The 24,137-nt window shown below is 41.2% G+C and overlaps 1 protein-coding gene across 1 annotated transcript; it reads left to right on the forward strand.

The window, feature by feature from the left end:
- The first annotated feature begins 12,243 nt into the window (after nt 1-12,243).
- On the forward strand, nt 12,244-24,137 carry PTGER4 (prostaglandin E receptor 4). Its single transcript, XM_063086852.1, has 3 exons — nt 12,244-12,797; nt 13,275-14,170; nt 22,690-24,137. Exons 2-3 carry the CDS (start codon nt 13,298-13,300, stop codon nt 23,278-23,280), a joined length of 1,464 nt encoding a protein of 487 aa, XP_062942922.1. The 5' UTR covers nt 12,244-12,797; nt 13,275-13,297; the 3' UTR covers nt 23,281-24,137.

The following is a 24,137-nucleotide window of genomic DNA, read 5'->3' on the forward strand; positions in this document are numbered from 1 at the left end:
TGGCAAATAATTTTACGTATGTGTTGCTGTATTCTGTTTGCTAGTATTTTAGTGAGGATTTTTGCATCTATATTCATCAAGGATATCGGCCTGTAGTGTTTTTTTTTGGTTATATCTTTACCTGGTTTTGGTATCAGGATGATGTTTGCTTCATAGAATGAGTTTGGGAGATTTGCGTCTGTTTCAATCTTTTGGAATAGTTTGTAAAGAATCGGTGTCCTTTCCTCTTTGAATGTTTGGTGAAATTCTGCTGTGAATCCATCTGGTCCTGGGCTTTTCTTTGTTGGGAGCTTTCCAATAACAGCTTCAATCTCCTTTATTGCTATTGGTCTGTTCAGATTTTCTACATCCTCATGGCTCAGTTTTGGAAGCTTGTGTGTGTCCAGAAATTTATCCATTTCCTCCAGATTTTCAAACTTGTTGGCGTATAGTTGTTTATAGTAGTCTGGAATGATTCCTTGTATTTCAGATGAATCAGTTGTAATATTGCCTTTGTCATTTCTGATTTTTGTCATTTGAATCTTCCCTCTTCTTTTTTTTTTGTTAACCATGCTAATGGTTTGTCCATTTTATTTATCTTTTCAAAAAAAAAACTTTTTGATTCATTGATCTTTTGTATTGTTTTTTGCGTTTCAATTTCATTAAGTTCTGCTCTGATCTTAATGATTTCTTTCCGTCTGCTAACTTTAGGTTTGGATTGTTCTTGTTTTTGTAGATCTTTAAGGTGAAGTGTTAGGTTGTTCACTTGCCATCTTTCCATTCTTCTGAGGTGAACATGTAATGCAATAAATTTCCCCCTTAATACTGCTTTTGCAGTATCCCACAGATTTTGGTATGATGTATCACTATTTTCATTAGTTTCAATAAATTTTTTGATTTCCTGCTTGATTTCTTCTTGGACCCATATGTCATTAAATAGAATGCTGTTTAATTTCCATGTGTTTGTATAGTTTCCAGAATTTCGTTTGTTATTGATTTCTAGTTTTAATCCACTATGGTCTGAGAAAATACATGGGATAATTCCAATATTTTAAAATTTGTTGAGACTTGATTTGTGACCTAATATGTGATCTATCCTGGAGAATGATCCATGTGCTGATGAGAAGAATGAATATTCTGAGGTTGTTGGGTGGAATGTTCTGTAGATATCTGTCAACTCCACTTGGTCTAGAGTATTGTTTAGATCTTGGGTTTCTCTACTGATTCTTTGCCTAGATGATCTGTCCAATATTGACAGTGGGGTGTTCAGGTCCCCTGCTATTATGGTATTAGTGTCTATTTCCTTCTTTAGGTCTAATAGAGTTTGTTTTATAAATCTGGCTGCTCCAATATTGGGTGCGTACATATTTATGATTGTTATGTCTTCTTGATGGATCAGTCCTTTTATCATTAAGTAGTGTCCCTCATTGTCTCTTTTTATGGTTTTTAGTTTAAAGTCTATTTTGTCAGATATAAGAATAGCTACTCTGGCTCGTTTTTCTTTTCTGTTTGCATGGTAAATCTTTTTCCATCCTTTCACTCTTAGTCTGTGTGAGTCTTTATGGGTGAGGTGGGTCTCTTGAAGGCAGCATATAGTTGGGTCCTCCTTTTTAATCCAGTCAGCCAGTCTGTGTCTTTTGATTGGGGAATTTAAGCCTTTTACATTAAGAGTTGTTATTGAAAAGTGTTGATTTTTTCCTGGCATTTTATTGATTGTTGTTTGGTTGTCTTAGGTGTCTTTTGTTCCTTGCTTTCTGAATAACTGTTTGGTTTCTGCGTTTGTTGGTTCCTTAGGTTGTAGATAGTGTTTTTGTTTGTTTGTTTTCTCTTCATGAAGGCCATTTTTATTATACTAGTGGGTTTAGATTTTTCTTGGGTTTTTATGGCAGCGGTAGTTATTTTTCAGGAACCAAACCCAGTACTCCCTTGAGGATTTCTTGTAAGGGTGGTCGTGTGGTCGTGAGCTCTTGCAGTTTTTGTTTGTCTGAGAAATATACTATTTGCCCCTCATTTCGGAAGGATAGCCCTACAGGGTAGAGTATTCTTGGCTGACAATCTCTGTCTTTTAGTATTTTGAATATATCATCCCATTCCTTTCTGACTTTTAGGGTTTGTGATGAAAAGTCTGATGTTAGCGTGATTGGGGCTCCCTTATAGGTGATTTGACGCTTTTCTCTTGCAGCTTTTAAGATTCTCTCTTTGTCTTTGAGTTTTGCCAATTTGACTATAACACGTCTTGGAGAAGACCTTTTGGGGTTGAATATGTTTGGAGATCATTGAGCTTCCTGCATCTGAAGATCTGTGATTTTTCCTATACCTGGGAAGTTTTCTGCCACTATTTTGTTGAATATGTTTTCAATGCAATCTCCATTTTCCTCCCCTTCTGGAATACCCATGACTCGGATATTTGAGCGCTTAAGGTTGTCTGATATCTCTCTCAGATTTTCTTCAATGCCTTTGATTCTTTTTTCATTTTTTTTTTGTCTGCTTGTGTTATTTCAAACAGCCCATCTTCAAGTTCAGAGGTTCTCTCTTCAACTTCGACAAGCCTGCTGGTTAAACTCTCCGTTGTGTTTTTTATTTCGTTGAATAACTTCTTCAGTTCAGCAAGTTCTGCTACATTTTTTTTCAGGACATTGATTTCCTTGTACATTTCCTCTTTCAGGTCCTATACACTTTTCCTCGTTTCATCATGATGTCTAGCTGAGTTTTCTTGTATCTCATTCAGTTTCCTTAGAATTATCACTCGAAATTCCTTGTCAGTCATTTCAAGGGCTTCTTGTTCTATAGGATCTAGAGCTTGAGATTATTATCTTTGGGTGGTGTATTTTCTTGATTTTTCATATTTCTGGTATCTTTTCTTTGATGTTTATTCATTGTGGCAGGGGGTTTCACAGTCCACAGGTTTGACACTGTTGACTGACTAAGATGTTGCTGTGGTTGCCAATTTGGTATGGCTACCTCAGTGACTACTCAGTTGCCCACTAGTGCGTTGCATGTGTCGTTGCCTCGGGTCTTGGGCCTCTCCGGGGAGCCACCACTCTAGTCACTTTGGACTCTGCCGGGCTGCTGGGTAATGGGGCAGTACCGCAGGGTGTCGCTCCTGCCACTGCCACTTCCCCCACTGCTGCCACTCACGCCACTGCTGCCGGCACCACTGCCGCCTGCTCCGCTGCTGCCTGCTCCACTGCCGCCACTTCCCCTGCTCCCGCTGCTGCTGCCATTACCACTGGTGCCGCTTCCCCCGCTGCTGCCACTGGCGCCACTACCACCGGTGCCGCTTATGCTGCTGCCGCTGCCGCCAGCTCCTCCGCTTCCACTAACTTTTTGAATACCTTCATATATACCCTGGAAAAGTACTTGTGTTGTGATAATTCAAAGTAAAGATCCCCTCTTGTTAAGGTTATCATGAAAACCTTCCTGTTCCTCTTCACTTGTGCAGATGGTGACAGCTCCAGTTTCAATTACCATCGACACAATGAAAATTACTCAACCTCTCTCCTCCAAGCTCTCTCCTGGCCCCTGGATACAAATAACCAATTGATTTTTGCATTTATTTAAGTAGATATCCTCAATGTCAGTAGCACCTAAACTGAACTAACTGTCCTCACAACCTGCTCCTTCTCCTGTATTTTATACACAGCAAATAGCATCACCTTACTGCCCCCAAAAGCACTTTTTGCTGGATTTCAAAGAGAATAACCTAACCATTAAAAAAGTGCCAAGGGAAAAATCTTTAAAAGATAGAAATCACTGATTTTTTAAAAAATATATTGCTCTTTAAGACCAAACTTTGGCAATGACTGAAAGATTTGATTTGGGATTAAAAGCTAAATGGTCTGTCATCTAGGCCAAAAAGAGAGACCTTTGGACTTTTCTGACAATTAAGGACCTATGGGCACTTCATAAAATGGGCATTTCTAGGTCACGCCTTGAAGTTCAGGTGACTGTGCAGCATGTAAGAACCAAAAGGAGTCTGTAAACAGGATCTCCAAAATCATGTAACCCCAGGTAAAGCCTCATCTAGAGTACATCCTCCTCAAGAGAAAAATATATTTTATTTCCATTCTTTTGGGAATTTTTTTTAATGTTGAATTTGTGAAACAAACAAACAAACAAAAAAAAAAGAAATGCAAGCCAGAAAAAGGAAAACAAAACTAAATAATAATTTTTCTTTTGATGGTTTGTTTGGCTATAAGAAAGTGTTTTAATCCATAGGTTGGATACTTACAGAAGAACTATCTGCCATCAATGTTTAAATTGAACAGAGTTCAATTCATTTCAGAGTAAATCACTTTTTAGACAATCCACTGCCAGCATATCTTTTCAAATCCCTGCAGCAGTGATGAAATAGGATCAGACAAGAAGACAGATTATTAAGGCATCAAGACAATTTTAAGAACTGTATGCTGGAAACAATTAACAGAGTTAAAAGACAACCAACAGAATGGGAGAAAATATTTGCAAAATATATATCTGACAAAGGATTAATATCCAGAATATATAAGGAACTCAAACAACTGTACAAGAAGAAAACAAGCAACCCAACTAAAAAATGGGCAAAAGAGCTAAATAGGCATTTCTCTAAGGAAGATATCCAAATGGCTAACAGACATATGAAAAAATGCTCAACATCACTCAGCATCCGGGAAATGCAAATCAAAACCACATTGAGATACCATCTAACTCCAGTTAGGATGGCTAAAATCCAAAAGACTGTGAACGATAAATGCTGGCGAGGCTGCGGAGAAAAAGGAACTCTCATACATTGTTGGTGGGACTGCAAAATGGTGCAGCCTCTATGGAAAATGGTATGGAGGTTCCTCAAACAATTGCAGATAGATCTACCATACGACTCAGCTATCCCACTGTTGGGAATATACCCAGAGGAATGGAAATCATCAAGTCGAAGGTATACCTGTTTCCCAATGTTTATCGCAGCACTCTTTACAATAGCCAAGAGTTGGAACCAGCCCAAATGCCCATCATCAGATGAGTGGATACGGAAAATGTGGTACATCTACACAATGGAATACTACTCAGCTATAAAAACGAATGAAATACTGCCATTTGCAACAACATGGATGGACCTTGAGAGAATTATATTAAGTGAAACAAGTCAGGCACAGAAAGAGAAATACCACATGTTCTCACTTATTGGTGGGAGCTAAAAATTAATATATAAATTCACACACACACACACACACACACACACACACACACACACACACACACACACACACAAAAACCGGGGGGAGGAAGAAGATATAACAACCACAATTATTTGAAGTCGATACAACAAGCAAACAGAAAGGACATTGTTGGCAGGGAGGGGGGGAGGGAGAAGGGAGGGAGGTTTTGGTGATGGGGAGCAATAATCAGCCACAATGTATATCGACAAAATAAAATTTTAAAAAAATAAATAAATAAATAAATAAATAAAAAGAACTGTATGCTGTGCTTTCAGCTACTAGACCTTCACAATTTTTTTAGTTCTTAACAATTGGTACTTTTGCGCTAATTCAGGATGGAGAGAAAAAATCCATGTTTGATTTCTCAGCCCTCAGATTAGATATCTTCAAAATGTACTTCCTTTTTTCTCCTGTTAAATTAAATGAATGAATCCTTCTGCAGATCTGCTTTAGGAAAATTTTAAGGCTTTTAAAATATATAATCAATTATTTTACAGGAAAACATGTACTCAAAATAATTTGGCATCAGAAAGCCTTATATTAACAAAATTGCTATTATAAACAATCAAATCTCATTTCTTGTTAGATCAAGCACTGTAGCTATTTTTTAAAAAAATAGTTTTTTTTAATAAAACAAACATCCCATTTAATTCACTTATTTTAAAGGAGCTGGCCTTCTGCAGGCTTTCATACCTTCATATCTTCTTTAACTACAGCAGAGTTTTAACTCATAACTTTAGTTTACTTAGTGATTAAATACCCACTAACCTGGAAGGAAAGGAACATGCCAGACCTGAAACTCTTTCTTGGCTTTAATTTCAATAGATGGTGAAGTTGATACTGTCCTCAGAAAACAATCTTACTTCATCTCTCCCCTCCCCCAAATTAAAAGACTTGAGCTTCTGTCGCAGGGGTTTGCTAAGTATCATGGTTAAGTGATAGACTCTCTCAAGTCATAGGTTCCTCTCCTTCCACTTTATTTAGTTTATAGTTTCCTTAAGATCCACTCTCTGAATTCTTAGAAATTCACTCAAGTTCTTGGCTTGTAGGATCTCCCTGTTTCCTCTGAGGCATTAGACATAGCAGACATGGAGCTCTCAGCCAGAATTTGTTTGAGGTTTCTTGTACTTGGAATGGGAGATAACCTGTTCTTGTTAACTAGAGGCATTTTGTAGGTAAACAAATATCCTCCTCAGAACATACCACTTTTTCAAAATGGTCATTCCTGATCTCAAATCTAAAACGAAGTCTATCCTGTTCTTTTCTTTCATAGCATTGGTCAGAGTGTGTAAATGTATATTTGTGTGTGCTTATTTATAAATTTAATGTGTTTCCCTTTCTGGACAGTTTCTTTCCCCTATTACACAGTAAACTATAAAAAATAACTATAATAATAGAGTAATATTTATTAAGTCTTTAATATGTATCAGACATTTTATTCATATGATTATATTATTTAACCTTCAAAAGAACCCACTTAGTAAAAACTCCTTTTTACTAAGGCTTATACAACCTACCTACTATGGCCCTAAACCCCAACTTTTTTCTTAATCCCAAAGCCAATGATGTTGAAAAAGAACACTAAGAGTTATAAGGGTGGAGTTTCAGTTTGGACTAAGAACTATAGAGGTGAGGGGTGCGGGTTTTGGGATCCGAGTGACCTATATTAAAAACCTCGCTCTATCATTTATCAGTATGGCGATCTTAGATAATTTATTTAACCTGTCTATACTAGGTAGGGTTATTAATTCCAAGCAACAGAAACTGAGTAGGATCAATTTAAGCAGGAAAGTAATTTATTGGAAAGACAACCAGTCACACAGTCAACAGGAAGGCTGGCAGCAGGAAATTCAGCCAAGGTCATACCTCCCTAACATAGTAGTTCGGGGACCTCAGTCACCAGCCACTGCCACTCTGGGACCCTCGGCACCACCATTCCCAGACTCAGTATCACTGTAACTGACTCAAATTGCTCCTTGTCTTTGTGCCACTCTCTCAAAATTAGATTTCTGGGCAGTGGCATCTGCTAGGGCAAGCAAATGCTCGAGCCCAACAGGGGTTGGAAAGAGAGAGGATCTAGCCCGTTAAGCCTCTCTCACTGCAAGCTGAGTCTTTTCTCCAAACAACATCACACAGTGGAGGAGTCCCCAAATAGGAAAAGAGTTCAGAGGCTGAGCAGCCTTTGAAAAATGAGGTCTCCCACATTCCTTAACAAAACTTTGGTTTGCTTACCTACAAGATGAGCATATTACTACCTAGTACCTTCCTTATAGGTTTGTTGTGAGAATTAGATGTCATATGCACATAGCATTTAGCACAGTGCCTCACAGAAACTAAGCATTGGATAACTTTCAGCTAGTCTTACTAATTCTTGTGACTCTGAGCAAGTCACATATCTTCTCTGTACCCACATTCTCATCCATTAAGGAGACATGGTGCCAAGCGTGCTATATTAGCCAGCATAGGCTAACTGCTGAAACAAGGAGCCCCTCAAATCTCAGTGGGTTATCTCTCATTCACTTCATTGTCCAATGAGGGGTGCTGGGAACAGAATAGAGTTCCCACTTCATGCAGGCATTCAGGGGCTGACTCACCTTCTATCTAGTGGCTCTGCCATAGAACAGCATCTCACATTTTGTTGGCAGAAGAGAAAAGATGGAGAGTATGGAGCATCAGGGTCTTATAAAGACCAGGCCTAGAAGTAGCACCCATCGCATCTACCTCTATTCCATTGGCCGGAATTCAGTTCTATGGGCTGCACCTAACCACGAGAAGTCAGTCCAGGAAATACCATCCAGTTATGTGTTCAAGAGGAAACAGAAAAAGGATCAGGTGGAACAGGACAGTCTCCATCAAACCTACTTATCCTCAGGGGTTGCTAATAAGATCATGTGTGAATGCAAATGAGAAAGTGCTATGAAAAGTGATAAATTAACATGAGCTTCAGACGATGCTGGTGTTGATGATTAAACCAGGGAGTTTCTGTGTATATTCTGAAGTGCTAAAATACACAGTAATTCAGGTGTGAGAAAAAAACTGAAGTATAACCAGAAGGTCCTCTCTTCCGTAAAAGAGACTCCTGAACGAGTAAGGCTTTATCTCTCTACCTGTAACTTCTAAAAGGGACAACATTAGGTAAACAATCTCCTTTCTTTGCTCATTGGCCCAATCCATAATGGGGGTGCAGTGGAACTATTTGGGAAAAAATAAAAGAGGGGAAAAATAAAAAAGCAGAAAGCCATCACTTTGAGAACTGTAATTGTTGGAGCAGGAGGCAGCTGAAGTAATCACTCGGTGACAACCAGCCTCCATAGCAGTTATTTATTGCCACATGAAGATGTTGGGGAGTTAATCACAGTACTGACATCTGTAACTCCAGGCACTAGACTCAGCATAAAATTCATGTTTAGAAAACGAAAATAATTAGGAGACCATATCTGAAATGTGCCGTTAAAAAGGGAGAACTGTCATTAGGGCCACAACCACAATCGTGGGCCTCTTTCCATGCCCAGGGTCGGGCTAATGCCATGTTTGTAATCACTGAACCGACCGGATGAGCATGTGAAAAACAAATGTATCCAAGCGTACTGTGTTATTTGCACCAGATAGATGCCTTTTACACTCTGTTTTGAGTCTCCGGAAGGCCTATCATGGAAGACAAGAGCAAACACAATTTGCAAAGGCTTTGCTACATGAATGTTAGTGCTTCAGGAATGCTCTATATCCTTTCAGCTGTAGCTTAGTAAGGGGTCCAAGCAAAATCTGATTCCCAGGATTTGTCCCCTCTTTAACCACTTTCCAGCTGGCTGAACTCAGGTTCTGTCTGTCCCATATTTCCTTTGATCTAAGGAAGATTCAACCTAGCCAACGTGAATATGGTTAGTAACCCCTAAGCAGCCTTTATTTTTAAATGGGTTCTGTTGAGAAAATAGAATAGTTTGGTCAGGGCCCTCCCCTCACGTCCAGTTGGGTATGGTTCAGCATTCTTTGAAAGCAAATTGTGTGTGTGTGTGTGGAGTTAGTGTGCAATGCGCCAATGTATCTTTTTAGGTTTGTTGCTATTCTTGTGTGTGTGTGAGAGTGAGAGAGAGTGTTTTAGTGAAGCAGGCAGGTGGGTGTTTTCCTCAGGTGTCTGCCCTGTGCAGCCATGCTTTCCAACCTATGGCTCCAAGGACCTTTTGGCCGGTTACCTAGCTCATAGACCTGCGTGACGTGTCTGGTGACCCAGCCTGGCGTGTGTGGGGTCTAGGGACCCAGCCTGGCATGTGTAGGGTCTGGGGACCCAGCCTGACATATGAAGGGTTTGTGACCCAGTCTGTGAATGGATTTGAGGGGTCTGGGAGCTCCAGACCCAGCCCTAGCTCAACAATCGGCCCAGTCGGTGCAGGATTACCGGCAGGTAAAAGAGCCCAACAACTGGCGTGGTCGCCTAGCTTTAAAATTGGTGTCACGAACAGGACTAAGAGTGCTACAATTCGTGATGTTGACAGGATTCCAGACAGTAGCTGTGGCTCCACAGGTTCCCATCTTAAGATGGTCACTCAAAAGAGTAATCAAATAATAAGGTAGAACAGAGCAATCAAACTGATCAGTCAGGCAATTCTTGGACTAGTTCAAACCTTCAGAAAGGATTTAATGACAGTTCTAAAGAATTGAACTCAGGTCCTCCAGTGCAGAGAAGTAGGGATTGTAGCAGAAACCAAAAGGAAGAATAGAAAACAATGCTTAGAATAAAAATCTCTTCACTGAAACATACAATGACAAAAATTTCCCACATAACCGTGGCAATTCTTCCTACCCTTTGCAATGTAGATTCCTGGCAGAGTGTGAGGAAAATTGAATTCCACTGTCCCAGTTCTTCAAACTAAGAAAATAAAATAATCACTTGTTTCCCAAACTTTCAACTTCTACTTTTGAAGGCTAAATTTAAGCTTTCAGAACTGTACACCAAGAGAGTACAGATAAACCTCATTACATTTTTTTAGCCTTGTATATTGGTTCTTATTGATTCTCCATCTTCCTATAGCTACTATGGAAAGAAAATTTAAAGGACTGGTAAGAAAAACAACTCAACTGATAACAAGCCCAGTTTATCAATGACATGTGAAAACCTGTAATAGTTATTAATTACCTCAGCGTGTGCCTCAGTTTTTATATTTAATATACTCTTCATTGTGAAAAATTAACAAGTACCAATCCGAATTGTTTTCTATTTTAGGAGCTTCGAAAGGAAAAAAAACTGGGGGGAAAAAAAAAACAACACATAAGGAACTTCCCATCTCCTCTTCACATATTTAGTGACAAACCAGCTGTCACTAAGCAATGTGCTTAGTGAGGAATAGGGCAGAGTGTGCAGGGTCCTTTTTCCTAGGGTTGATCTGTTTTCCATGCTGACAATCATAGAGGTTACTGCTCAAAGGGAGCATAGACAAAGCTGTGGCAATAAGAGTGATTGAGAGAAGATTGAGAAAATGACCAGTCACCATCGATTCTTTTTATATTGGCTAACAAATGTATGCTTTTCCTTCTGATATTCATGAGGAAATAGTACAGACAACAGAATGATGCTATATTAATGTATCCATATGTTGCCTTACACAAGTAAATGTGATTCTCAATATTTTATGACCTGTAATTAGTTGAGATCTGGAAAGCTCTCTGTTTTTCTTATTGCTCATTTGTTACTAACTGGAGAACCAGTTAAGAGATTTGTTCATTCATAAAAAAAATTTAAGAAATGAGGGTCTCTTTGTCATTTAAAGACTCGAATTATTTTCTTATACTGAGAGGAGATACAGCATGTTAAAATTCACATACACTGCAGAAGAAAAGAGGTTTTTCGAGGAGTTCAAGCTGTGCAAAAACTCACGCAAATTCATTTTATAGTTTTTTTTTTTAATGATGAATTAATTTTAATTAACCATGAAGTTTAACATTTTTTTTTTTTTTTTTTTTTAGTTTTTAGTTGTGATTTTAGGAAATAGTATAGAAAGAAGTGAATGAGCACACAGAAAAACTTCTCCACCAGACAAGAAGCCAAACAAACTAATTCAAAGAAAAAGGTAGAGCAAACAAGTTTTCCAAGAGTTAACTAGGAGAAGCTGCCTGGAGAATCGCTTTATTCGAATGACTTTACAAGCCCCTCCTCACCCTCTATTAGCCTTTCCAAAGATTCCTGGTGAAGGTGTCCAACACGAACATAACAGGGCCCAAGGCATGAAGCTTAGTCTACCGGTCCTTCCAGAGCAGAAAAGTTCCCCAGAGGGACACAAAGGTCTCCGGAGTCACACAGACAGCCCCTCCACCCTCACCAACCACCTCTCTCCAAAGCCGCAAGGCTCTGCCACCTGCACCAGCAGACCAGCAGACGTTGTAATCCTCGTTTCTTCTTTTTTTTTTTTTTTTGTCTGGGGTGCCCTACCGGGCACTGCCAACTAACTCCTTTTATGGTGAGAGGAAGGATTCTTCGTTGATTCCCCGCCCAAGCCCAGGACCCACCCACCCATCCACCCAGCCACCACGCCCGCGGCGCGCACCCAAGTGTGACCGGAGCACACGCGGTCGCGCCCACGCCTTTGCACCCTACTTCTCCTTCCTCCCCGCCCCGCCGCCGCTCCAAGGTGGAGTCCTAAAGCAGTTGCCCTCCCTTCCAGATCACAGATGTTGCGGCCCACGGGCAGAAGATGCAAGAAATACCCCACTCGGAGCGACAAGCAGGGAGGGAGAAGAGTGGCTGGTTTCAGCGTTGGCCCGGATGGATGCCGAGTTCAAGGAGTGGCTAAGAGAGTGACCGGGCGAGCCCCGGGGCTGCCCAGAGTCTCTGCCAGCTGCGCCTGCTCCGCATCTCAGGGCCGGGAAAGTCACGGAGCCGCCCCCAGCGGCGCGGAGGGACCCTCGGCGCCCGGAGCCCCGCCCCCCGCCGGCTGTGCCCGCCTCCTCGCGGCGCGTGGAGCGACGCGCTCCGCCCCGTGCCTGTCCGGCCAATGGGCGCCCGAGCCGCGCGCCGTCTGTCTCCGCCTCCACCAGGGAAACTTGGAGGAGGAGAAAAGTTTGAACAGAGAGTGGAAGGGCAAGAGCGGAGCTCGGAGCCGGGCAGCCCGAGAGGAAGATGAACAGCCCCAAGTCAGAGACACAGGCCGAGTGGACGCCGAGCCGCCCCCAGAGCGCTCGGAGAGGCCTCAGCGGCAGCCGCCAGCTCCGGTAGCCGCCCGTGCTGCCCGCGGCTGGGGAGGAGGGCGGCGGGAGCCGGGTACTGACGCTTCGTGCCACCTGCGCGCACCGCCGCACACCTGGACCCTGTCCTCCCGCGGACCAGACCTCCCGGCTCTGCGAAGCTGGGCTCGTTTTTGAAGGAAGGGGGACGGGAAAAACAAAACAAGAAATTGAAGACCAGGCTTCATCGACCCACCCCATACCCCTCTTGCTCTCCAAACTTTTGAAAGCTGCCCACTCTGACCCAAGTTCCGGAAAATTGGCAGCCACTGAGACCCGACTCTGAGAAGCCAAAGGTCTGGCAAGCTCCAGACTGAGCGGGACGAGGCTGAAGGCAGGTTGGAGGCGGGTCCCCGATATCTGAGGCCTGTCCCTGCGGGGCTCACGGAGCTGCCACCGCTGCGGCCGCTACAGGTGAGATAGGGTTGGGGGCATCGGGCAGAGAACGCGGTGGCCGGGCGCTCCTCGAAGGGAGCCAAGGAGGAAAGAGTGCGCTGTCCAGATTGTCTTCCAAAACTTGTTTTCAGTGAGAATTTTATTGACTCAGAGTCTGTCGGGAATAATACTAGCGAGCCACTTTTCCCTTGAGATGGGTCTTGCTCGTCTTGGAAGTGGAGTGAGTTGGGTTGGGGGGAGGAGGAGAGAATAGCAGTATCAGCTTATAAATATTAATGTCAGTAGAGTGGTGCTGCTGGCAGGACGTTTATCGCGAGCCTGCAGATTTCGGTAGCCGCAGTTGGTAAGTGGCTGCAATCCAGAAAGTGGGATCGAGTTGCTCCTCTGTCTCATCAGCATATTGTTTCTTGCGCACGGGTCTCACACCTTGTGAGTGGTAATTTCTGCTCACCCCGACTTTGTCTCTCTCCTGCCATCCCCACCTCGCACTCCAAGGCTGCGCACCACCGACCACCATCATGTCCACTCCCGGGGTCAATGCGTCCGCCTCCTTGATCCCCGACCGGCTGAACAGCCCGGTGACCATCCCAGCGGTGATGTTCATCTTCGGGGTGGTGGGCAACCTGGTGGCCATCGTGGTGCTGTGCAAGTCGCGCAAGGAGCAGAAGGAGACGACCTTCTACACGCTGGTATGCGGGCTGGCCGTCACCGACCTGTTGGGCACTTTGCTGGTGAGCCCGGTGACCATCGCCACGTACTTGAAGGGCCAGTGGCCCGGGGGCCCGGCGCTGTGCGAATACAGCACCTTCATCCTGCTCTTTTTCAGCCTGTCCGGCCTCAGCATAATCTGTGCCATGAGTATCGAGCGCTACCTGGCCATCAACCACGCCTACTTCTACAGCCACTACGTGGACAAGCGGTTGGCTGGCCTCACGCTCTTCGCCGTCTATGCGTCCAACGTGCTCTTCTGCGCGCTTCCCAACATGGGCCTCGGCAGCTCGCGGCTGCAGTACCCTGAGACCTGGTGCTTCATCGACTGGACCACCAACGTGACTGCGAACGCTGCCTTCTCCTACATGTACGCGGGCTTCAGCTCCTTCCTCATTCTCGCCACCGTGCTCTGCAACGTGCTCGTGTGCGGCGCGCTGCTCCGCATGCACCGCCAGTTCATGCGCCGCACCTCGCTGGGCACCGAGCAGCACCACGCGGCCGCGGCCGCCGCCGTCTCAGCCGCCTGCCGGAGCAACCCCACCGCCTCCCCGGCCTTGCCGCGCCTCAGCGACTTTCGGCGCCGCCGGAGCTTCCGCCGCATCGCGGGCGCGGAGATCCAGATGGTGATCTTACTCATCGCCACCTCCCTGGTGGTGCTCATCTGCTCCATCCCGCTCGTGGTGAGTGCCCCGGGGCTGCGGTCCCACTCGGCCCTTTTCCTGCATCCGCCTTTCTCTCTGATTCCTTGGCAGTGTGTCTCCTTCACGTCGGGGCTGGGATCCCCACACTTCTTCAGCAGGCCCAACCCCCTGCTAAGTCCCGATCTTAACGAGATTTAGCAGGTGCTTTTCCCCTACATCCCCGAGTTTCTTGTCCGAAAGCCTGACTTCCTTTCTGTCCAGGGACAACCCCTACCCTTTGCTGCCTGACACTGGCCTTGAGTTTTCCGGAAACACCCCGCCCCTCTCTCTCAGATGTGGGGGGAACCCGCTGTACCCACACTACGAACTGCAGAGCCTAAAACGTCAGGGAGGGCGATCTTTTTGTTGTAAGATCTCTTCCTTAAGAGAGTGGCATTTTTGGCGTTTTGGGTTTATGTAGACGTTTTGCGTTTTTCCTGTAAATTATGTAGAACTTTAGAGCTAAAAGAGATATCAGAAGCTTTTTAGTCAAATCTAACTCCCTTACTTTACAGAGGGAATGAATAACTTGCTTAAAATATTCCAGCAGAACCTACACTGTCAAGCTAAGTCCCCTGCTCTTTACCATGGTATGCCCTGGGAGAACATTTTAATGCACAAGAATTATAATTCTTTCGCAGGCATGGTCCAGACTCAGGTTTCTTCATTCTCTCTAGAGGCCGGGAAAGCAAGATTTCTCAGGGAGCCAATTACGGGCAGGCTAATGTACATGAGGTAATGAATTTGAATTCTCAACAACCATGAGAGATAACAGCACCATTATAGAGAAGCTGAGGTTTAGAGATGGCTGTCTTCTTTATCACCAAGCCAAAGCTCTACAGCTTGTAACGGACTTTGGACCGTCTGACTACAAACCCTACTCATGTAATACTACAGCATGTCTCCCTCCTAGAACACTTAATTTTGGCCTTTGTACAATGTGTCTGAATTTTGGAACACTTCATTTTCAGGACATCTTTAAAATTGCCTTTGGATTAACTTTTAAAATAACGTAAGAGAGAAAGCTTCAAACCCTACCTCGTCCTCTACTTTGCTTGTCATTAAAGCAGAATGCACCAGGGCTGGCTAGTTAGCTCAGTTTGTTAGAGCATGGTGCTGCTAACACCAAGGTCCAGGGCTTGATCCTGGACCAGCCAAAAAAAAAAAAAAAAAAAGCACCAGAAGCAGATGGGCAGACAAATGTAATACTTTATGTAGAGTTTCTCTTGAAAGCAACTAGCTCTGAGTTCTACTTAAAACACTGCATTCCTGGAAATTCTAAACTACCAACTCAACAAGAGACGCCTTCTCTTTCTTATGCTTAATAAGAAGAAGAGAAAAATTAATGTGATGGGGTATTATTCCATTCTTTCCTTTATTAATACTGTCCAGGGATCTTTGAAGTAAAAATATTATATCTCTGATAAAAGTGACTGTAAATGTAAGGAACTTAGAGGTGGCTGAGAGCCAGCATACAGTAGCTTCTTGCCAATTCGTATAAACAGAAATAAATATAATTGGCCAGAGGAGCCTTTAGCCATTCCAGGACCCAATATAATTTCCAGACTTTAGGTCACATTTGAGCCACATAAATATATTTTACTATTTGTAGTGGCAACTCAGAATAAAATGAGATTTTGGAAGAAACAATCCAGCTCCTGCTGGGGCCCCAGTTCCCCTGGTCTCTTCCTCATGTTTTACAGAACAGTAAATGACAAAATGAATGGTTATGTACAGAACATCCACTTTAAGGAACTGAGGAATTAGAGAAACATGTACGTACTCTACAAATATGTTTTGGTTGGAGGTAGACATGTGAAGCTATTGATTCCTGCACAGTCCCAGATGAAGTGTTTTCCTCCAGCATCTGGAGAGGCAGTCAAAGCTTAATTCATTTTATGGACTGCAGTGGTAGACCTGGCCTTAAGGTTCGGGGCCATCTATCACAAAGCCTTTGAAATTATTTGAGGACCTTGAGGCAAGAAATTATAGGAGTTATATTTGTGATTTGAAAATTCACCACATTTTAACTAACAAGAAATACTGTCCAGTTGGTATAAAGTCAGTAACGCATGGTAGATGTTATGTCATCTCAACCTGAAAATTGAAACGGTCTCAACCAAGAAGTTATTACATTAGTAAAGCACTTGCATACCTTTGTGAGGAATAAAGAATCATACAAATAGTAGTGGCTTCAGTTTTTAGTCTTGAGGTTTGGCTACTAAAATCTAATTTCAGAATCAGTTTAATTGTAAATTGGTGATAAGTAATGGGGTCATTACACTACCCACCCACCCACAATTTAGCAATTACTAAAATAATCAAAAAGGAAGCTTATCCACCAGTATAGTCTTATTTTCCTTACTTTTACAACTTTCTTTTTTCATGTTTCTCATCTTCATATTGTAATTTAAGATTAAAGCTTCTGAACTCTCTGACATTTAAAGCAGTTGGTCCTATCTTCAGTTCCAAGGAAACTAATGAGGCATCTATTTTAACTTTATCAAATCAAGTTATTGCTAAAACCACTTGAGGAAAATCAAACCCTTTGGATCATTTAAAATGCTTTAGAAAAGCTAACCGATAGAGCAAATATAGTTTACCTGGAATCTTCACAAGTTTGACACAATATATAAGGAAAACAAGCGGCCACTGAAAAGCAGCCACGTTTTTGTCTTTTGGACACTAAGGAAGAAAAAACAACAGTGGCTTTTAGAGGGTGATTGATATTGAGGTCAGTATAACAAGTAAATTTTAATTTGTTATCCAAAATATGCATATCTCATAAATAGAGCTAAGCTTGGCATGGAAATAGGAGAAGGGTTGGGAAATTATTTGTGGATATAAGGAACTGCGCTGAACCTACAAAATTCTCTGAAGTGGGTCGTGACCAATGAATAGAGAAGGTATAAACGCAATCTGCAAGAAACATCCCAGGACAAGATTTAGGGGGTAGGTGGTTCTTGTCATTTTGTCCATTCATCTGTTTATAACCAGTCTCTGTTTTTTAAAAAAAATACAGGAGACACTGAACAAATGAAAGAGTCTTTGCTTAAGATAAATAAAGGGGATTGCATTCTTTAGAAATATGCAAGTAAGACAGCTTCCTAAGATGTTAAATTCCTGGTGTTAAATTCTGTAGCTAGGTCAATTTCTGGTCCCTAATTTTGCAGTTACTAATATTAAGATAACAATTATAATCAAATCTTTTGCCTCAGGGCTAAACAGTTACACTGCAGAATTTGGAAAGGCGTTTTCCCCCATGCGCAGGCAAGCCAAGGTATTTGTTTCTTGTTTCTTTTATTTTCTTTCTTACCCTGAAATAACAAGTATTCATCTCTGTTAGGGGTAGAATGGCCAGTTTGATTCATCTTCTGCCTGGGTTGGATAAAACAGGATCTTAGGAGAATAGCTTCCTGTGAGTGTTTATTTGGTTGCTTACAATAAATCAGTTGTTTCTGTAAAGCCTTCACCAGCATTAGATTAGCAAAAGTGTATAAATACAGATGAAAACTGTGTAAATAGATACACTTTTGTTTACCATAGACAAACTGGAAATGGAGTCATAAAACAACCTATGGGATTTCAGATCAGTAAAAATCACATCTATTTTTATCAGGTACAGAGTAATGCAATAAATTTGGGTACAATTACAGCACAATCTAAAGGATTTGACTATTTTTCAAATAAATTTGGCTGTTAAAAAATAGCAATTCCTAGAGGCAATTTTTAGTCATAACATGAAATTGCAGACCCAGTAGTAGTTCCTTGAATACTGCAGAGTAACACATGAAAGTAAGGTAGTCCCACATCCGCCAACTCACTTAAATCTTGAAAAAGTTCTAGAAGAAAGCAGGACAAATGGGTACTTTCACCCTCTCTGCACCTCGGTTTCCCAAGCTGCGGATAAAGGATTTCTATTATTCTGCAACTGATGGGGTGGCTATGGGTGAGTCCTAGTCTCTTTTGACCATATCTTGCTGACCTGTCAGGCTTTGGTCTTACTGAATATCTGCTAACAAGATTTTTTATCTCATAGCTGAAGCGATTCTTGTAATCTCCTGTTAGAATGTTGAAAGTAAGAGTTAAATAAATAAATAAAAATCTTCAGGAATAAATTTTCGATGTAGAGATAGACCTATAGAGATTAAGTAACTTGCCTATGGTAAATGGCCAACTAGTGACCCAGAAGGAATAATAACTGAGATCTGTCACACCACCACCCGGTCAAAAAGTCTTTCCACTGTCCTTTACTTAAGGGAAAAAAGTGGTAAGAACTTCTAGTAACAGCTGTGTCAATTTTGGATTCTTCACAAGGTAGTGAGATAACTGAGCACACACAGATATTCTTTTATGTGCTTGGAGTAGGACAAGGGGCGCACACACAAATCCAGTTACAGATCTTGCCGTTTACTGGAAAGCATTACTATTTGACAGTTAATCACTAAATCTGTCTAATCAGGATTTCAACATTATGTTTTCAGTGTGACATTCCCAGTAAACAGGTTATTTATTCTTAAGTAGAAAGTACAGCTACCTCTAAACTGCAGTGTTCTAATTACTGATAAATTCCACAGCGGCCAAGCTTCCACCATGGGTTACAAGAAACATTAATGAGAGCCAACGTAGATGTTATACGCTGGGCACTGTACTAAGTAAGCCCTTTAATAATTTGTCCATAGGTTATAAGGAGCAGAACCAGGATCTGAGCAGAGGTTTGTTTAATTCCAAAGCTTGTGTGTTTACCTCTACAAGCTATAGCCCCCCTTACAGCTTTCCTGTCAACACACCTTCTTTTGAATTTATTTCATTTTCTCCATGTTCCATTGCTCCTGAACTATAATCTTTAATCATTCTCAAGAAGTTTAGAATACTATAAGGTATGCCCATATGAATAATAAGCCACATGCACAAATCTGCAGCTACTAAGAAAAAGACTAACTTTTAAAATTGGAAGAAAGTAAATATGTTGTTTGTATTCTGTGACTATTTTAAGGTGTTTTCCCCTGACTCAGAGGTTCTGAGCACAGAGGTTATCAACAGCACACACTTCCAACATTGAAAACTGCCCGAACTTGTTTATTTGTATGGCATATAGAGCCTGTTGGATCAGAATTCCAGAAAAGTGTGCTCTGCTTCCCAGTGGCATTGAAGGGGGTGTGGATGTTCCCATCTGAATCTGGGTTTCTGTGCTTGGGGGAGAGCAAACCAAGTAGCCTTTAAAGTGAAGCACAGGTTGCTATACTCACATGTCCACAAACATTGTAAAGTGTGTGGAGTTTTTGTTCGTTTTTGTATTTTATTCTTTCTTCCCTTGAAGTAAATCTTCACTGAGAATCTGATGCAACATAAAACTCATTCATACTGATTCTCTTCAAATAATTCGACCAGCTTTTTTTTTTTTTACATGAATTCGGAGTTGTGCTTCTTATACTCATCTTTTTGCTGCCCTGTGAATTCCCTTTTACTGAAAAGACATTAAATGACGTGTTCGGTGGCTTATACTAATTGCAAGCTTCCCTCCCCACCACCCATGGAACCCTAAAATAGAGCACACTTATTTTTTTGGTGGCTCCCATGACCTTGGCATTATGAGGCTGTGCGCTAACCAACTAAACTAACCAGCCAGCCTAGAGCACACATTTAATACAGCTTCCTTTTATTCCCTTCTATAGTAGTCAAAATTATTAATTGCTTCTGCAGATAAAGTGAGGCATAGAGATGATTCTTTCCTTGTCTCTTGTCATCTTTGATTATGAAAACCCATTATTATTTGTTTTTACAACACTCTGACTTTGCTAAAAGGTTACAGAAATTTGAAAATAAAATGCTAACTCCTAATACGGTCCTTTAAATAGCTACAAATTTCATTCCATTTTAACTGTTCCAAAATCTTCCTCCTTTTAGTAGTAAACATGTTTCCTTTGAGGTTGTGGTGGGAGAAGCAACCAGCAACAAAACAGTTGAATGTTAAAAATCTCAGAAATGCAAAGTTCAGACTTAACCAAGATCCTGTTCTGTAAGTCTTGGAGATGGCTGTGCAAAATGCTTCTTAGGGAGGGACTGTAGTGTCAAAAACCACCATGTAGAGCGATACCGCCACCTAGAGGCTTGAAGTCTCAAGTTCGCACAAACGCTGCAACAGGTCTTTTCTGGAGATTACACATGAGACCTGATACTAACAGATTTAAATCCATCATTTCTTTTACCTTAGGAAAATAGTATGAGATATGAGTAAAATATAGATCTCATGCTTTTTAAAAATAATTCCATTGTTGGGAAATAATTCTTAAACAGAAAGCAAGCTTGGTAGAGCAGAAAGCATGTGGAGGTCATCTGGAACCTCGGGACCAGACCAGACTCTGTCACCAGCAGGGTGGGGGACCTTAATCAGTTCCTCAAAACCTCCGGGTCTCAGCAGCAAACACCTTGTCTGAGAAAAGGCCTGTAGACTTGAGGGAACTACTAGGTTCCCAGGCATAGCCAAGGACCTCAATAACGGAAGGAAGAAACCAACATGCTTTATTTTTTAGTTTTTGTAAACATTAAAAAATCAGTTATGCTTCGTCTTGATATCATCATTTATCCAAGCATAGTTCATAAAAGCATTTTAAGAAAAGATATCATATATGGCTGTTCATTCTAGTTCATTCTTTATTTAGCTGTCTTTCAGAGATCAAGATATTAATTTAATCTTAGTTAATTTGAACATTTTATTCTGTGGGATTTACAGGTCCATAACTCCTTATCCAAAACATTTAGGGTCAGATGGGTTTCATAATTCAAAGTTTCTGGGCTTTTATAAAAATAATTATTAATACATTGTAAATGTCCCTATCAGAACTGGAACAGTACCCTTGCAGCAAAATATAGGAATGTTTACTCTAAGTGGAATAAATAAAACTATAAATAGCATCACAGTCTGTTCAGTTCAGGTTCTGCTACCAAAATAAGTTTAGGTCAGGTTTTGTAACCAAATAAGTTCCAAAAACCAAACAAGTGAGAGCTGGCAGGTTAGCTGAATTGGTTAGAGTCTGGTGTCAGTAACACCAAGGTCAAGGGTTCAGATCCCCTTATGATCCAGCCACCAAAAAAAAAAGTAAAAACAGTAACAAATGAAAAACACCCAAAAATTTCTTGATAAAGGATCATGAACCTGTAGCTGATTAAGGTCTAAATTCCAGTTCAGGGAGAAATAGAAATAACAGTTATATCTCACTGCATCATCCAGGAATAAGTTTCATATAAATTGAATTTTACAAATTAATGAAACTTATTTCTTTAAACATTTTAAACTTCATTTTTTTTATCCAAATTGTAGTAAATCTTTCTGAAATAATTCTACTTTTTCTGGGTGATTCATACACCATGAATCATTAATTATTACACTGTATGTTAAGGCAGTGATGCCCTCAAGTCTTGTTAAAGCTTGAGGTATTTACCCCTAGTTAAATGGCTCCAGCTATGCTTTTGTGAATTATTTCTCTTTTTAATGGTTTTTATGCATCATCTTTATGTGTGTGTCTTAAAACCACTATTTTTCTAAGAATTACAGATGAGATTTTTATATAAATGTGGAATTAATGCCTATGCAAATGCCTATGCAAAAAAAATTTATACTTTAACAGTAAATTTGAGAGTGTACATTTAACAAATGCTTTTACCTCTAAGGAATGAAATGATAGTCTTCCTTACATTTACATAAATTCATGCACTCTTCACAGAATCATTTGAAGTTCCCAAAAGTTGACATATTTCATTCTTTCATGACTTTGCACTTGGAGCTTCCTCTATTTGAAATGCTAGGTCCTTTCCTCTAAATAAGCAAACTCTCACTTATCCATCAATAAGTGAACTCTTATTGTGATAAGTGAACTCTGGATAAGTGATAAGCGATCTCTCACTTATCCATCAAACTCTCACCCATCCATCATGATTGTAATTGGGGAACAGAGTCACTGAGAAAATAAAAACTATTCTCTGGTTATTCTGGATGATAGGAAAACCTAATGTTGGTTTAAAAGCTTTCAGCACATTCTTGTAGACTCTAAAATAAAAGTGTCTTGGCTTTTCTGTGATGATGAGGTGGTTAGTTGACATACAAAATGAGTTTTCATTTAAAATATATAAAATAGCTGGAATGAGGGAAATCAGTGGCTTTTAGGGAAAAAAAATCTCATTAGAATTACAAAAACTTAAAAGCACTGACAGACTTGCAGTTAATAAAATGCTTCTCAAGGAGACTATGCATATGTTACCTGTACTCACATTGCATTTTTGTACACCATCTTTGATTTGGGAATATATCCATTAGATGGTTACAAAAATAGTTAAAGTTACACTAACTCACAACATAAGTGTACATAATTACTGGTTTTTCTGCGGCTTATCATGTAGGCTGTTCTTTACTGGGGACTTATTACCAGAAAAGAGGGCGGAAGCCTAATGTTGCTACTATAGGCACAGCATTTACGTGTTTTCCCGTTTGATTACTGACAATGGGCATCTCATTTATGCAGGTGCGAGTGTTCGTCAACCAGTTATATCAGCCAAGCTTGGTGCGAGACATCAGCAAAAATCCAGATTTGCAAGCCATCCGAATTGCTTCTGTAAACCCCATTCTGGACCCCTGGATATATATCCTCCTGCGGAAGACAGTGCTCAGCAGAGCAATAGAGAAGATCAAATGCCTCTTCTGTCGCATTGGCGGGTCCAGCAGAGACCGTTCAGGACAGCACTGCTCAGACAGTCGCAGGACATCTTCTGCCATGTCCGGCCACTCTCGTTCCTTCCTCTCCCGGGAGCTGAAGGAGATCAGCAGCACATCTCAGACCCTCCTTTACCTGCCAGAACTCAGTGAAAATGGCCTTGGAGGCAGGAATTTGCTTCCAGGTGTGCCTGGCATGGGCCTGGCCCAAGCAGACACCACCTCGCTGAGGACTTTGCGAATATCAGAGACCTCGGACTCCTCACAGGGTCAGGACTCTGAGAGCGTCTTACTGGTGGATGAGGTTGGTGGGAGTAGTAGGGCTGGGCCTGTCCCTAAGGGGAGCTCCCTGCAAGTCACATTTCCCAGTGAAACACTGAACTTATCAGAAAAATGTATATAGTAGCTAAAAAAAAGAGATGCAGCACCATTTCTGGAACCTTATGAAATCCTGTGCAATAGACACAGAAATGAAGCATCTACCTGTGCTCAGAAGGGCTATCTTTGCCCTATGACTCACATTAGAAAACATCTTGGCTTTTGAGCCCTTGTCAAACAATCAAGTTCATTCACATGGGTCCTGAAGCACATTGGTTGCCACCCCTCCGTGACATGGGATTGTAGTCACAACTTGATGGCTGGGAAGACTTACCCTCAGTTTTTGTACTGGATAGGAAAATGATAGAAGTTTAGCTATTTTCATAACATCAAGAGCTTTATATCTGGCACACAGCAGAAGCCCATATACTAAAAGAGCTCTATTCCAATAAACTATGAGGACTACCTTATGGATGATTTAAGTGTCTCACTAAAGCATGAAATGTGAATTTTTATTGTTGTAAATATGATTTAAGGTATTTAATGTATTTTCTTCTCTATGAGAAGGTTTATTGTTAACATAAGTACAATAAAATTATGGTAACCCCTCTCCTCCCAGTATAACCAGCTGAAGTTGCAGATGTTAGGATTTTTTCATAAACAAGTTCAGTCCAAGGTGTTGAGAATTTACAGTGACACTAATGTCTATAAAATAGATATAATTTTTTTAAAAGAAAGAGTTTAGTATTATCAAGTAAATTAAAAAAAAAAACAATTTAAGATGTGAAAAATAGTCCAAAACATTAAAGTTCTTTCCAAGCTATGTATATAATACATAGTGAAAAATTTTTTAATGATAAGTACATTTATTTATCCAGAATACTGTGATTTCAGGAGAACCTAACATGCTGGTAAATATTTTGAACTTTTGTCCCCACTAAT

The sequence above is a fragment of the Cynocephalus volans genome, chromosome 2 (assembly GCF_027409185.1).
Source record: "Cynocephalus volans isolate mCynVol1 chromosome 2, mCynVol1.pri, whole genome shotgun sequence".
Lineage (NCBI taxonomy): Eukaryota > Metazoa > Chordata > Mammalia > Dermoptera > Cynocephalidae > Cynocephalus > Cynocephalus volans.